The sequence below is a fragment of the Lemur catta genome, chromosome 1 (assembly GCF_020740605.2).
Source record: "Lemur catta isolate mLemCat1 chromosome 1, mLemCat1.pri, whole genome shotgun sequence".
Classification (NCBI taxonomy): domain Eukaryota; kingdom Metazoa; phylum Chordata; class Mammalia; order Primates; family Lemuridae; genus Lemur; species Lemur catta.
The window spans coordinates 24509816-24523206 of record NC_059128.1 but is presented as its reverse complement, the minus strand read 5'-3'; the positions used below and the strand labels follow the sequence as shown (position 1 = coordinate 24523206).

At 37.8% G+C, this 13391-nt stretch overlaps 1 protein-coding gene across 14 annotated transcripts in view; it reads left to right on the top strand.

The window, feature by feature from the left end:
* The window catches only part of TTLL5 (tubulin tyrosine ligase like 5), a 271668-nt gene that overhangs the window by 186680 nt on the left and 71597 nt on the right, over positions 1 to 13391 (top strand). For all 14 annotated transcript variants that reach the window (XM_045563414.1, XM_045563424.1, XM_045563393.1 and 11 more), the window contains one exon: positions 10755 to 10950. In XM_045563414.1, coding sequence (XP_045419370.1) covers positions 10755 to 10950 — 196 coding nt within the window. The remainder of the gene's footprint in view (positions 1 to 10754; positions 10951 to 13391) is intronic.

The window sequence follows — 13391 nt, the reverse complement described above, 5'->3', positions numbered from 1 at the left end:
ATTAATCACTTGCTTAAAACACATACACACATATTCTTTGGAGCAACATAATATAATCCAGTCTCTACAACATACCATTCACAATATCCAGGATATAATATGAAATTATTCAATCTATGAAGAAATAGGAAAACATGACCTGTCCTCAGATTAAAGGATAATAAATCCTTAGAAGGCCCAGTTGATGGAATGGAATTAATAGACAAGGATTTTAAAATGACTATTATAACTATACGCAAAGACATAAAGGAAAATATGCTTTAATGAATGAAAGATAATGAAATCTCAAGACAAATTTCCAGATGGAAATTGTGAAACTGAGAAAATGATGTTTGAAATACAGAATAGATTATTTTTAAAATATTGAGTCTTCTAGTCAGTCAACATGGTACATCTCTGGTATTTATTTTGGTTTTGTTTAATATTTTTCAATAATGTTTTATAAGTTCAGAGTAGTGATCTTACACATTTTCCATTAGATTTCTTCCTCAGTATTTGGTATATTTTTATGGATTGTAAGTGGTATTGCTTTTTAAATTTCATTTTCCAAATTGCATATGACTAGTATGTAAAACTATAATTACATTTTGTTTATGGACCGTGATTCCTACAACCTTGCTACATTTCTTTATTAGTTCTGGCAGTGGTTTTATAAAGTTTATAGGGTTTTCTATGTAAACAATCATTTGTCAGTGAATAATGATGTCATTTTTTTCTCAAATTATTACATTAGCGAGGTTTTCCATAACTAATGTTGAATAGAAATGTTTCCTAGTTTACCAAGAGTTTCTATGATGAGTGGGTATTAAATTTTGTCAAATGTATTTTCACACCTAACGATATTATCATATGATTTTTCTTTGTTCCCTTAATGTGGCGAATTACATGATTGATTTTTTTAAATGTTAAACCAGCCTTGCATTCCTGTGGTAAATGCCACTTGGTCATGATATATTATCCTATTTATATTTAGTAGATAGATCGATAAATTGATAAATTTTATTTGCTAATATTTTGTTAAAGCTTTCTGTTTGTATGCACTCATCAGGCATATTGGTCTGAAAAGACCAAAAGAAAGCAATTTTCTGTTCTTGTAAATATCTTTTCCAGATTTAGATATGCTAACCTCATAAAATAAGTTGGGACATTTTCCCTTCTGTTTTCTTTTCTGAAAAAGTGTGTGGAAGATGGGAGTTATTTCTTCCTTAAATGCTTGGTAGAAATTCATTTTGAAACCATCTGGGCTTAGAGTTTTCTTTCTTTGTAAGAAAATGTTAAGGCTTTTTTAAAGGGTTGATTAGTTTCTTTAGTATATATTGCAATAGGTCTATAGTTCTCAGAGTGCTGTTAATGGACATAGGGACAGGGGAAGGTTAGGATGACAGAGATCCTCAAGACTTTTTTAAGAAGCCAATAGAGTCAAAACCATTTTTATAGTAATATTAAGATGTTTTTTGCTTTTGTCACTGTGTTGATATTTGCACTGATGGTACAAAACAATGGTGGGTTTGTACAACGGCTCATGCCTTAGTACAAATCACAGCAGTAGCACCAAACTGTAGTAATAATCATTTTCTTTACCACCGTAGCATTTGCACTTAAAAAGGAAATGCCGGTGTTACTTAAGAGTGTCCTTAATAAGCAATAATAATTATTTTATTAAATGTCAACCCTAGAGTATGTATCTCTTTAATGTTCTGTCTGACAAAATGAGATGTACACATAAAGAACTTCTGCATACTTTATGGTAGTTGTCTCAAGGAAGTGCTCTTGTGTCTGAGCTGCAATTTGAACTAGCTACTTTTTTCATGAAACAACATTGTTACTTGAAAGAACATCTGATAGACAAACTGTGGTTATTCAGATTTGGATATTAGGCAGACATTTTCTCAAAAATAAACAGCGAAAAAACTGATCACTTCAGGGACTACAACTGACAGTATTTGTCATCCATGATAAAAGTCTAGTTTTCAAGGAAAAATTAGACTTTTGGAAAACTTACATTTACCACTGTGACAGCTTCCTAACACTTAAAGACTCTTCTGAGTTCTAAATATATTCTTGTTATCAGTCCTTTATCTGATGTGTAGTATGCAAAAATTTTTTCCCATTCTGTAGGTTGTCTGTTTACTCTCGTGACTGTTTCTTTGGCTGTGCAGAAGCTTTTTAATTTGATCAGGTCCCATTTATTTATTTTTGTTTTTGCTGTGATTGCCTTAGGGGTCTTCTTCATAAATTCTTTGCCTAGGTCAATGTCTGTAAGAGTCTTCCCTACATTTTCTTCTAGAATTCTATAGTTTCCCACCTAAGATTTAAGTCTGTTATCCACTGTGATTTGATTTTTGTGAGAGGTGAAAGCTGTGGGTCCTGTTTTAGTTTTCTACATGTATTTAGAACTCAGGAAAATCAGTAAGAGAAAATCAAACAACCCTATCAAAAAGTGGGCAAAGGACATGAATAGAAATTTTTCAAAAGAAGATATAAAAATGGCTAACAAACATATGAAAAAATGTTCAACGTCTCTAATCATCAGGGAAATGCAAATCAAAACCACAATGAGATACCACTTAACCCCAATGAGAATGGCCTTTATCAAAAAGTCCCAAAACAATACATGTTGGAGTGGATGTGGAGAGACAGGAACACTCATACACTGCTGGTAGGACTGCAAACTAGTGCAACCCCTGTGGAAAACAATATGGAGATACCTTAAACAGATTCAAGTAGACCTACCATTCGATCCAGCCATCCCATTATTGAGCATCTACCCAGAAGAACAAAAGTCATTCTATAAAAAAGACACCTGCACCCGAATGTTTATAGCAGCACAATTCACAATTGCAAAGAAGTGGAAACAACCCAAGTGCCCATCAATTCACGAATGGATTAGTAAATTGTGGTATATGTATACCATGGAGTATTACTCAGCTATAAGAAATAACGGTGATACGACATCTCTTTGGTTCTCCTGGAGAGAGTTGGAACCCATTATATTAAGTGAAGTATCCCAAGAATGGAAAAACAAGCATCACATGTACTCACCAGAAAATTGGTTTCCCTGATCATCACCTAAATGCACATTGGGGAATGATACCAACTGGATATCAGACTGAGGCAGGGGGTGGGGGGAGGGGATGGGTGTATGCCTACATGATGAGTGCGTTGCGCACTGTCTGGGGAATGATCATGCTTGAAGGTGCTGACTCGGGGAGGCAGGGGGTGGGGGGAGGGGATGGAGGTATGACTAGGGGGTGGGGGGAGGGGATGGAGGTATGACTACATGGTGAGTGCCAGGCGCACTGTCTGGGGAATGGACATGCTTGAGGCTCTGACTCAGGGGGATGGACAGGACATGGGCAATATATATAACCTGAGCTTTTGTACCCCCATAATAAGCTGAGATTTAAAAAAAAAAAGACTTTTCTGATAAGATTGATGGTGATATTAACGAATGTGATTTTTTAATATATCGTATAATGAAATGTGTCAACATTTGGAAGGTCTGTATAACTCTGTGAACCGATATTCCTAAAGATTAGTGCTTGATGTTACAAAATCTTGCATGGATAAAAGATCCATTCAAAGTACAAGATAGGGCCGGGCGCGGTGGCTCACGCCTGTAATCCTAGCTCTGGGAGGCCGAGGCGGGTGGATCGCTCGAGGTCAGGAGTTCGAGACCAGCCTGAGCAAGAGTGAGACCCCGTCTCTACTAAAAATAGAAAGAAATTATCTGGCCAACTAAAAATATATATACAAAAAAATTAGCCGGGCATGGTGGCTCATGCCTGTAGTCCCAGCTACTCGGGAGGCTGAGGCAGTAGGATCGCTTAAGCCCAGGAGTTTGAGGTTGCTGTGAGCTAGGCTGATGCCACGGCACTCACTCTAGCCCGGGTAACAAAGTGAGACTCTGTCTCAAAAAAAAAAAAAAAAAAAAAAAAAAACAAAGTACAAGATAGACCAGTGGAGTATGAAAAGTTCCTTGATTTGGTTTCTACATTGCAACTAGCCCTTAGACTACTACTTGTTGGGTTTTGAAGAAGAACAAAGAAGAATATCCACAATTTCTCTGAAAAGGACTTATTCTTTTTTTTTTTGTTTTTTTGAGACATAGTCTCGTGGTTGTCACCCTGGCTAAAGTGCAGTGGCATCATCATACCTCACTGCAACATCAAACTCCTGGGCTCAAGCGACCCTCCTACCTGAGTCTCCTGAATAGCTGGGACTACAGGCACATACCACCATGCCCAGATAATTTTTTTCTATTTTTAGTAGAGACAGGGTCTGACTCTTGCTCATGTTAGTCTCAAACTCCTGACCTCAAGCAATCCTCCTGCCTCAGTCTCCCGGAGTGGTAGGATTACAGCACGAGCCCAACCTTCACTGTTATCGTGCACTTGGTGAAAGAGTTGGTAGATGGATGCACTGAGTCTCTGTGGCTGGGGAATCAGGGATTCTTATACAGTACATCACACCAGCCTACACATGGGTGTTAAAAGTTTGTCAGAAGTTTAGCCGGTTGTACCTTACCCCCATCTATGGCAGATTCTTCCTCCTCCCAGGGATCCATCCTGAGTGAAAGTAGCCATGAGTTTCTCCTTTCCTAGGAAGGACTTGTCACCTGTATGTTCCCAGCATTTTGTTGGATTTTAAATAAGTATGATTTAGCAGCTTATTCAGGTTTTTGTTGTTGTTGTTTTGTTTTTTGTTAAGGTAGCAGTGACAGTCTCTTGAAACAATCTATAATACATCTTTCTCAGAAGCAGGAGTCCAACAGATACTTTTAGATGTTTGTGTATATGTGTGTTGCCTTTCATTTAACCACAAGAGAAGTAATATCCATGATGCAGAATCAGGGAGCTATATTAAAATAGAAAGGGTTCTATTTTATTGTTTCTAGAAGTAGCAGTTAATAGTCTCCTTTGGGATCACCTGAGTTTTAACGGAGTCCCAGAAGCCTATCCAGCTCACTCTCACTCCCCGTTGAGCACCCTCTCAAGCATTAGGTTCTGGGGGCGGGGAAGGAAGCCACTACATTTAAATGGATGGAAGCCTGATTGAAAGACCTTGGGAAAACATTAGGAAACCATCAGCATAAACATACAGTCCTTTCTCTGAGATCACCAATGAAGAGAAGAAGGTAGGATGATGGCTACCAAGGGATCATACTTCCAATCTCTGCGATGATCAGCTCTAATGGAGGATTAAGAAGTAGGTTTGAGCAGCAAACTGAATGCTTAAAAAGGTGAATATAAGTTCCCCCTCCCCACCTCCACTATTTAGTAGATTGAAGAGGAGGCAGTTTCATCCCTCCCAGATAAACTGTCTTAGTCCTCATCATAAAATAGTTGCAGTACAATTATAATAACCCTTTGGATGATATTATACAGTAGGACTTTTCTTTTTGGTACTTGCAGCCATTTTTATTTCACCACTATAGTGTACTGATGGCTCTAATATGGGCTAACTTTGCAACACAGAATCCTCTGCTGGTAAACTGGTAAGTTCATGTTTTCTATATACTACCCCAAAGAACTGTAGGGCTCTGGCAGCATTGAAATGGAATCATTGGGCAGGGGAAAGAATAGTAATAATAGTAGTAGTGGTGGTGGTAATACATTTTTAGAGCCCTTCCTATGTGGCAGTACTTTCACTGGTGTTAACTCTTTAAATTCCCACAACAACCATATAAGATATGGGTACTATTATCATATCCCCATTTTATAGATGAGAAAAGTTTAAGAAAAATAAAATCACAGAGAAGATGTAATGAAGACTACAGTGGAAAGGATTCTTCCCCTGCTTACTCTCTCTTTATCCATTTGGTCTTTGTGAATATGATCCAATTCCGGCTGTCCTGAGAGGCATTCGTATGTGGACATGCAATATTCATTCCATGCAGAGCCACTCCAGTTTTGCTTTTGGAAATACTCCCCAAAGCCAGAGGAGAGCCCTACCACATTATCATGCCTCTCTGATCACACAGCTTCCTTATTCTGGCCAGCACTGCATTGTACAGCTCATGAGAGTCCTGCTATCATCTGGAGGATTTGTAGCACTTACTACAGAACTACTGTTTGGGATTGAGAATTTATAGACAAAGAAAATATAGCCTCTGCCATCCTTAAATATCTATACATTCCGTAAAGTACCACTGATGTGGATGGATATTCTTTTTGTAAATAGTAAGGTTCTCCCCAGAAAGCACTTCCTCCATGACCTTAAAATGTTTCTTTCAGAAGCAGCATTGGCATTTTGAGCAGCATTTTGCTGGCACAAGACTATTCCTTGCATTTCTGGATATTTAACACCCTTGACCTCCACCTATTTAAAATCAGCAATCCTCCCAGCCCCGATGATTGAAAGCACACCCACATAGTTCTGTCTACTGTCTAGAGGGGTGGGGCATCCCTTACATGGTAGCTCCTGTTTGGCTGAGATTGGGTGAAGGAAGCTGAGATTGGGACAGTGGAAGCACACTCTGTGTACAAATGTCACAGTCCTCTGCCTCTACCCCTACCCGTACACTCCTGTGACATCATATCATTCTCAGGAAATCTCGAAGCTGAAAGCATATCTTTATGGAGAGTGCAACTTCCTGTTGAGGAGATTTTGCTTTACATTTTGTAGATTCCTTCCAAGTTCCCTAAAACCAATATCCATTTGAGGGGACAAATATTAAAGCAGAGGGGAAAAGTATACCCTTCAGTGTATATTGGCTGGAGGTTGCAGGTGTGCTGCAGGAAGGGCAGTAAAGGGAAAAACGTTTCGTCCTGCAGTGCCACCATGTAATATAGAAAATAAGATGAGGTTATAAATGTGTAGGCTAAGAAGAGAATGTAGTATTTAGAAAGACTTATATTGTTGCCTGTTAGCTACAAATGTTGTGAAGACAAAATGCCACATAGTTCACTTGGAATCAAATGATCATTCCCACAGCTAACTCTTGGCTCTGTATACCCTTTTCTAGAAATAAGGTGAAACTATGAGACCATATTTACAGGGCATATGTATAATATTTTAGTTTTGAGCAAAGAATAATATAAAAACACTAAATTTTAGAATGAATCTCAAAATTTTGGTGGGATAAGAAACTGTATTACTAGTAAAATAGAATTAATTGAGGTTCAAGAATGGGATGGAATTTTGAATGGAAATGGAAACTATTAGATGCCATAGAAAGGAATATTTAGATATATAAACTTAGGCACCGGAAACGAGGGAAAGCCCAAATTATGGTACACCTGGCCTCCTCCATGTCAGTTATAGCAGCACTTGCGTACTGCAGACCCCAAAGGCTTGTGCTTTAATTGTGAGATACCGTGGCCTGAATAACACCCGCTGTAATCCAAAGCAAGCAAGTTTCTTGTGGCACTTATTACATTACACAGCTGAGCACTCCTGCCCCCACCCAGTGTTGCACTATAAAAATTCCTGCCTCTTTACTAAAAGCCTCTACTTGCTTGAGAAACTTCCTTTTGTGATTTGGAGACTGGGCTTATGTTACCGATGAGATTAAAAACAGATTTCATTATAAAAGTTTATGATGTTCCAGTCTGTTCAATATGTGTGCAGTTGGAAGAACGTATCTCTTCTTATGCTAAGCCCCTTATTTGATCTTCTCTTGCCCACTGTCCTACCCCTTATACATCCATAGACCCCTGTCTCATGTTCACATACCTGAGAACCTGTCCATGATCATCCCCACAAAAGGGGGTCTGGTTACAGACTTGGATTTCTGATATACAGCACGAAGGCACTAAAATGAATGCCTTCTGGGGATATTTGTTATTAAAACAGCTTTTAGCAAATAAAACTAATCTGCCTAGCCAGTGAGATGAACTCTGATACAAGCCTCATCATTATATAAATCCTCTAATGTCTAATCTCTGAGTCTAGATTGCTACCTATGGCCAGAAGCTTTTATAACCAGAAAACATGGAATGGAAGCAGAATCACTGTTGATGAATTTCTTGACCTTTGGTCCAGTTATTGTAAATAATAGTTTTACTCAAAGCAGTACCTGCCCTAATTGTTGTGGAATTCTCAAGGTTATTTAGCCAAGGCAGTTCCTGCTTTGTGTACCTTCCTGTCCCTTCCTTTTGTGTTCACCTGTTCATTGGATCAGCCTGCTCCTGCCTTAACCCTGGATACTTTTCTCCATGCCCCCCCTTCTGCTCACAGCTCACTCACTTCCTTTAGCTAGTCAGTCCATTTTGGGTGTGTTATCTTCAGTAAGCTGTTCTCTTCCCTTACTAATGAGAAAAGAGATAATAGGTTCCTCTGGCTCTCCCTTTCCTAACTATGTAATCCTGTTTTACTCCCACTCAACACCCTACTTTGTGAATAATGTTAATAGCTTATTAATGTATTAAGGTACTTATTTATAGTCAATCAGTGCTCACCACATTTCTCTATACCTCTGGAAGGCCCTTGGGAAAAGATGTCTTTTCAACTTTCTAATAGCATTACATTGAAGCATTTGAAGAGGGATCACTGAAGATCAAATGTCGCTCTAAAAAAAAATTAGCAAATAAGCTCTGAGCTTTTGGGTACGTTCTCCAAGAAGATTAGCTGATGCTGTGTAATTGAGCAAGTGAACTGTGGGAGCCAAACTATGGGAGAAGATGAGCAAGGGATGTGACATATCAGAGGTGAGATTATGTGGTAGAAAACCTTTCATCCATGGACTTCAGAATACATTGCACAGACTTACCCTTAACTAGGGATTTGGAAATCTCTTTATTTGAAAGAGATTGGGAAACCAAACCAGGCCTGAAATGACCAGGTTACAGAGGGAGGTCATGGATTTTTCTGAGCTCGGCAAACATTTCACTTTGTTCCCTCCCACAGTGCTCTGTTGGGTCATTGGGACCCAGGCTATAAATAACCAGGTGGCCTTTAGGTCAGGACTCAGGAAGGTCTGAATACTCTCACCCAGTGTTGCTGCACCTCTGCCATTGAAATGACCATTAATGCCAAAGAAAAGAATAACACGATGATTTAAATCAATATGAGTACTTCTCTCAAATTATTAATAGGTTCTGTTTCATTTTTCTAAGCCCATTAACCAGGGTCCAGGGTAAGGTGATTCAGTATGAGAGTCTTTATGTTTCTTTGATGTAAAGTTTTCTTGCCGCTGTACTTCAAAAAGGAAAAAAAAAATGCAGAGTAGTTAAAGAGGGTCCAGAGAAGAATAACCAAAAATGTTAAGGAGGACTGCTAACTAAGGCTGTTCTCAAAATAAATGGGGACTTAAAAAAAAAACTATATTAAAATATATGTAATATAAAATTTACCATTTTAACCATTTTTAAGTGTACAATTCAGTGGCATTTAGTACATTCACACTGTTGTATAACTATCACCACCATCCATCTCCAGAACTTTGTCATCATTCGAAATAGATACTCTATACTTATTAAACAATGGCTGTCTATTTCCTAGCTGTTGGTAGCCACCATTCTACTTTGTTTCTCTAAAATTTGCATATTCTAGGTACCGCACATAAGTAGAATCATATAATATTTTTCCTTTTGTGACTGACTTATTTTACTTAGCATAATGTCTTCAAGGTCCTATGTACATGCTGAGAAATATGTCAGAATTTCCTTTCTTTTTAAAGCTCAGTCATATTTCATTGTATGTAGATGACACACTTTGTTTATCCATTCATTTAATGGTGAACATTTGGACTATTGTGAATAACGCTACTATGAACATTAGTGTGCAGTTATCTGTTTTAATTTCAATTCTTTTGGTATATATCTCCAAGTGGAATTACTAGGTCATTTGGTAATTCTGTGTTTAACTTTTTTGAGGAACCACCAAAGTGTTTTCACAGCAGCCACACCACTTTACATTCCCACCAGCAGGGCACAAGGGTTCCAGTTTTTCCACATCCTTGCCAACACTGCTTATTTTCCAGTTTTTTGTTTTGCTTTAGTAATAGCCATCCTAATGGATGTGGAGTGGTATAAATGGTGACTTTTCTACCTGGTCTGCAAGGGGAAATATAGGAGCCTGTAGTTATGAAGATTTCTACTAACATTTATACAGACATGGTCACCAAAATCTAGAATTTAAGAACTTAGGTAAGGAAGATAAAGTATTTAACAAACAGCATAGCATATGTCAAAAAAGCCCTTCACCAGGCTGATTGTCAGCCTGGATGGGGACCATATTGAGGTAAATTTGGAATAATTCAAAAAGTGTCTTCTCACACTAAATATGTTACCCAGTGATGGGGACATAAGCTCAAATATAAATAAGCTTCTAAAAAAGATTTAGATACTTCACTAATAGGTGGTTTTAAAAAATCAAGAATTCTGTGTAATTCACCGCTTTGGTTTTGAAGTTGGTGTTAGAAAAGATGATTGTGCCTCTCTTCTTACCTTAAATTAGCCTATCGGCCTGCATCTGAAGTTCTCTAGACTCTTCTTGGAGGTTGTAGTGGCAGTCACAGGGAAATGAAATAGCTATTTCTATTATTTAACATCAGTAAATGTTTTTTGTACATTGACCACGTGCCAGGCCTTACGAGAAGCACTAGGAATAGAACGGAGTGCAAAGCACTATCCTTGTCCTCATGGAGCTACAGTTTAGTGGGGAAGTCAGCTAATTATATCACATAAATAAATTTGTGATTCCAAACTATGTTTGGTTCTATAAAGGAAAAATACCTGAGACATTTCTCTCCTTTCATTTAAATTGTTCCTATAACCACTCAAAGAAATTCGGTTTTCTTTTCTCTTCAGGAGCCTCCAAACAGATGGCTTTGCCTGGGAGGGAGAGGTAGAGAACAATGAATATAGCAAGGCTACAGGAGTGGTCCCCCAGCACAAGTATCACCCCACAGCGGGCAGTTACCAACTCCATTTTGCCCTGCAGCAACTTGAACAGCAAAAACTTCAGTCCCGGCAGCTTCTGGATCAGAGTCGAGCCCGGCACCAGGTAAATCAAGATAAGGCTCTTCCATGTACTATTATCTTCCCGCTGTTGGTGAAAAAATAAATAAATAACATGAATGAATGAGAAATGTAGGATTCATTTTCCAAAAGTTCACCAATGCCACCGTGGCTTGGATGGTTTGACGGGAGTCTACTGTCAGTGCTCTCAGGAAAGAACTGTTCTGGAACCATAACACTGGTGCTGAACCAGTGTTTTGACATGCATGGTTCTTTCGTTTGAATGGTTCTCTACAAAATCTCTGTTGTGGTATTTACCCTTCCTGATGTGTGATGTTAGTTCAGAAACCTCCCATAGGGTCTTATCCCAGATAACTAAAAGCTAGCATTTGAGCATCTTTATTTCTAAATATTCTACTTGTCTTGATAGACTTGGGATACATAAGTAAATATTAATTCTTCATGATCTGTCAAGATTTTCAAGGAATACATAACTTGCAAGTTCTTCTTATAGGAACTGGTCATAAGTTAGGTTGCTGGTCTTCTATAAATGACAGCTGTTTATTCAATAAATGTTTATTTGCATGTCTGTTGTGTGCTAGGCACTGTTTTCAACAGTGGGGCTGTAAGAGTGACCATACCTACAAAAAAATCCTTGCTGTTGTGGAGCTTACATGTAGGGAAATGTTGATTGCCCACTCATAGTCTGCAAAAAGCCAGACACTCCTGAGTATATGTGTGAGGGAGCTATGGAAGTATATTGCACTAGTATATCAGTATGGCCCCTATTACAGAGAAATGATGATCTCACAAAAAAGTCATGCCACAGAGAGTTAAATTTTTCTTGATGAGTCAGGATTATCATTAGACTCAGTTACCATGTTCTACAGTAGGGTTATTGGGCTGAATTATGTTGATTCTATGAACTTCCCTGATATTTGGCTATATGAAGAAATACCTTACATCAGTTTGATTTCCTGTCACTTGCTGCTTTCTTGTAGAAATGAAGTACCCAGTGTGCATCAGCTTGTGCAAAATTAATATTCACTCAATGACTAAGGCAGCATCTCCCAAAGTTTTTTTTCCCCTCTAAATACAATAATTGTTCTGTTCTGTATCTTTTCTACTGCCATCCATAGTAAAATATGACCTTTCTTTAAATATCAACATAGTTCATCACTTTATCATCTTTATCTGTGGTCGTGTACGCTGTACATTATATTAATTCATCATAATTGAGAAATTGTAAGTGTAGGCATTTGTGAAGTAGTTCTTTAGCCCATTTTATGGGGAAAAATCCAGACTTCTTTATCTGGAAAGCATAGAATATAGCATCCCATTTTGATCACCACACTACCCTCTGTCATGTAGAAATTTTCTCATTTAGAAAATCTTGGAATAGTAGAAGCATTTAAGCCAGTTTGCATTTCACAATTGCAGATACAAATACCTATCTTGGATTTTTTTTTTAATCTGTGTAAATTTCTTAAAGCTTTTTAAACTTCTGAATTCCCTGTCATTCAGAGTACTTGAGAGTGCCAACTTATCAGATGCTGGATGGTGGAGGCATCACTATATAGCCTTATTTCTCTTATGTTAGTTTAATCTGTGGCTCTAGTCTAGACAGTTAGTGCCTTTTAAAACATGCTTTAATATCTTAAAATGGTGGATGATTTTTAAAAATGGAGATTTTTGAAGGGCATTAAAGTTTTGGGGAAGGAGAGAGTTTTGCCGATTTTCACTTTTAGAAACTGCTTCATTTTTAAGTCCTTCTCATACTTTTGATTAGCTTCCAGCAACTCACATTCCTTTGAAAATTCAGAGTACTGTACTGCTATTCTTGTGTGGATTTTTTTTTTCACTGAGGATTATACTGGTTTAGTTTCACTGAATTATGAAGTATATGGAAAATATGTTTTTTAGAATCTGTCAGAATATCTGTCTTAGGGAGGAGGCAGAACTCCCAAGAAGGGAGTTATCTCATGTCTCCTGGAGAGGGAACAGAAAATCATTCATCATAATTTTATGTATGTATATAACATCATTTTATTTCTTCCCCCTGTTCTTCTAAGCCACAGCTGATTTGGGTAAAAATAAAAAAGGGTTAAGTTCTGGGTCTTAAAAAAGGGTTAAGTTGGGGAGAACTAAAGAAACTATTAATAAATTCTGTTAGCTTGAAGAGTTTATGACTAACAAAATAGCAAATGAGATATTAAATATTCTAACATGCAGAATACTTAGGAACTTAGAGCACTTTATTTCAGAGGGAGTTTAGAATCACTCCACAGCAAAAGCAAAGCCCTACTAGACTTTAAGCCTTTGTTTTTAGCTTAGCTGTGCTAGATCTGACCATTAAAATTATCACCAAATTGTTTATGAAAGCATGGTTTGCATTCTCAATATGTCCTGTATTTCTGTCCTTGGGTTAACCCTTTAGATAAAGATGATACTTCTCTAATGAACTCCTTGCACTCTGTGGATTCATTT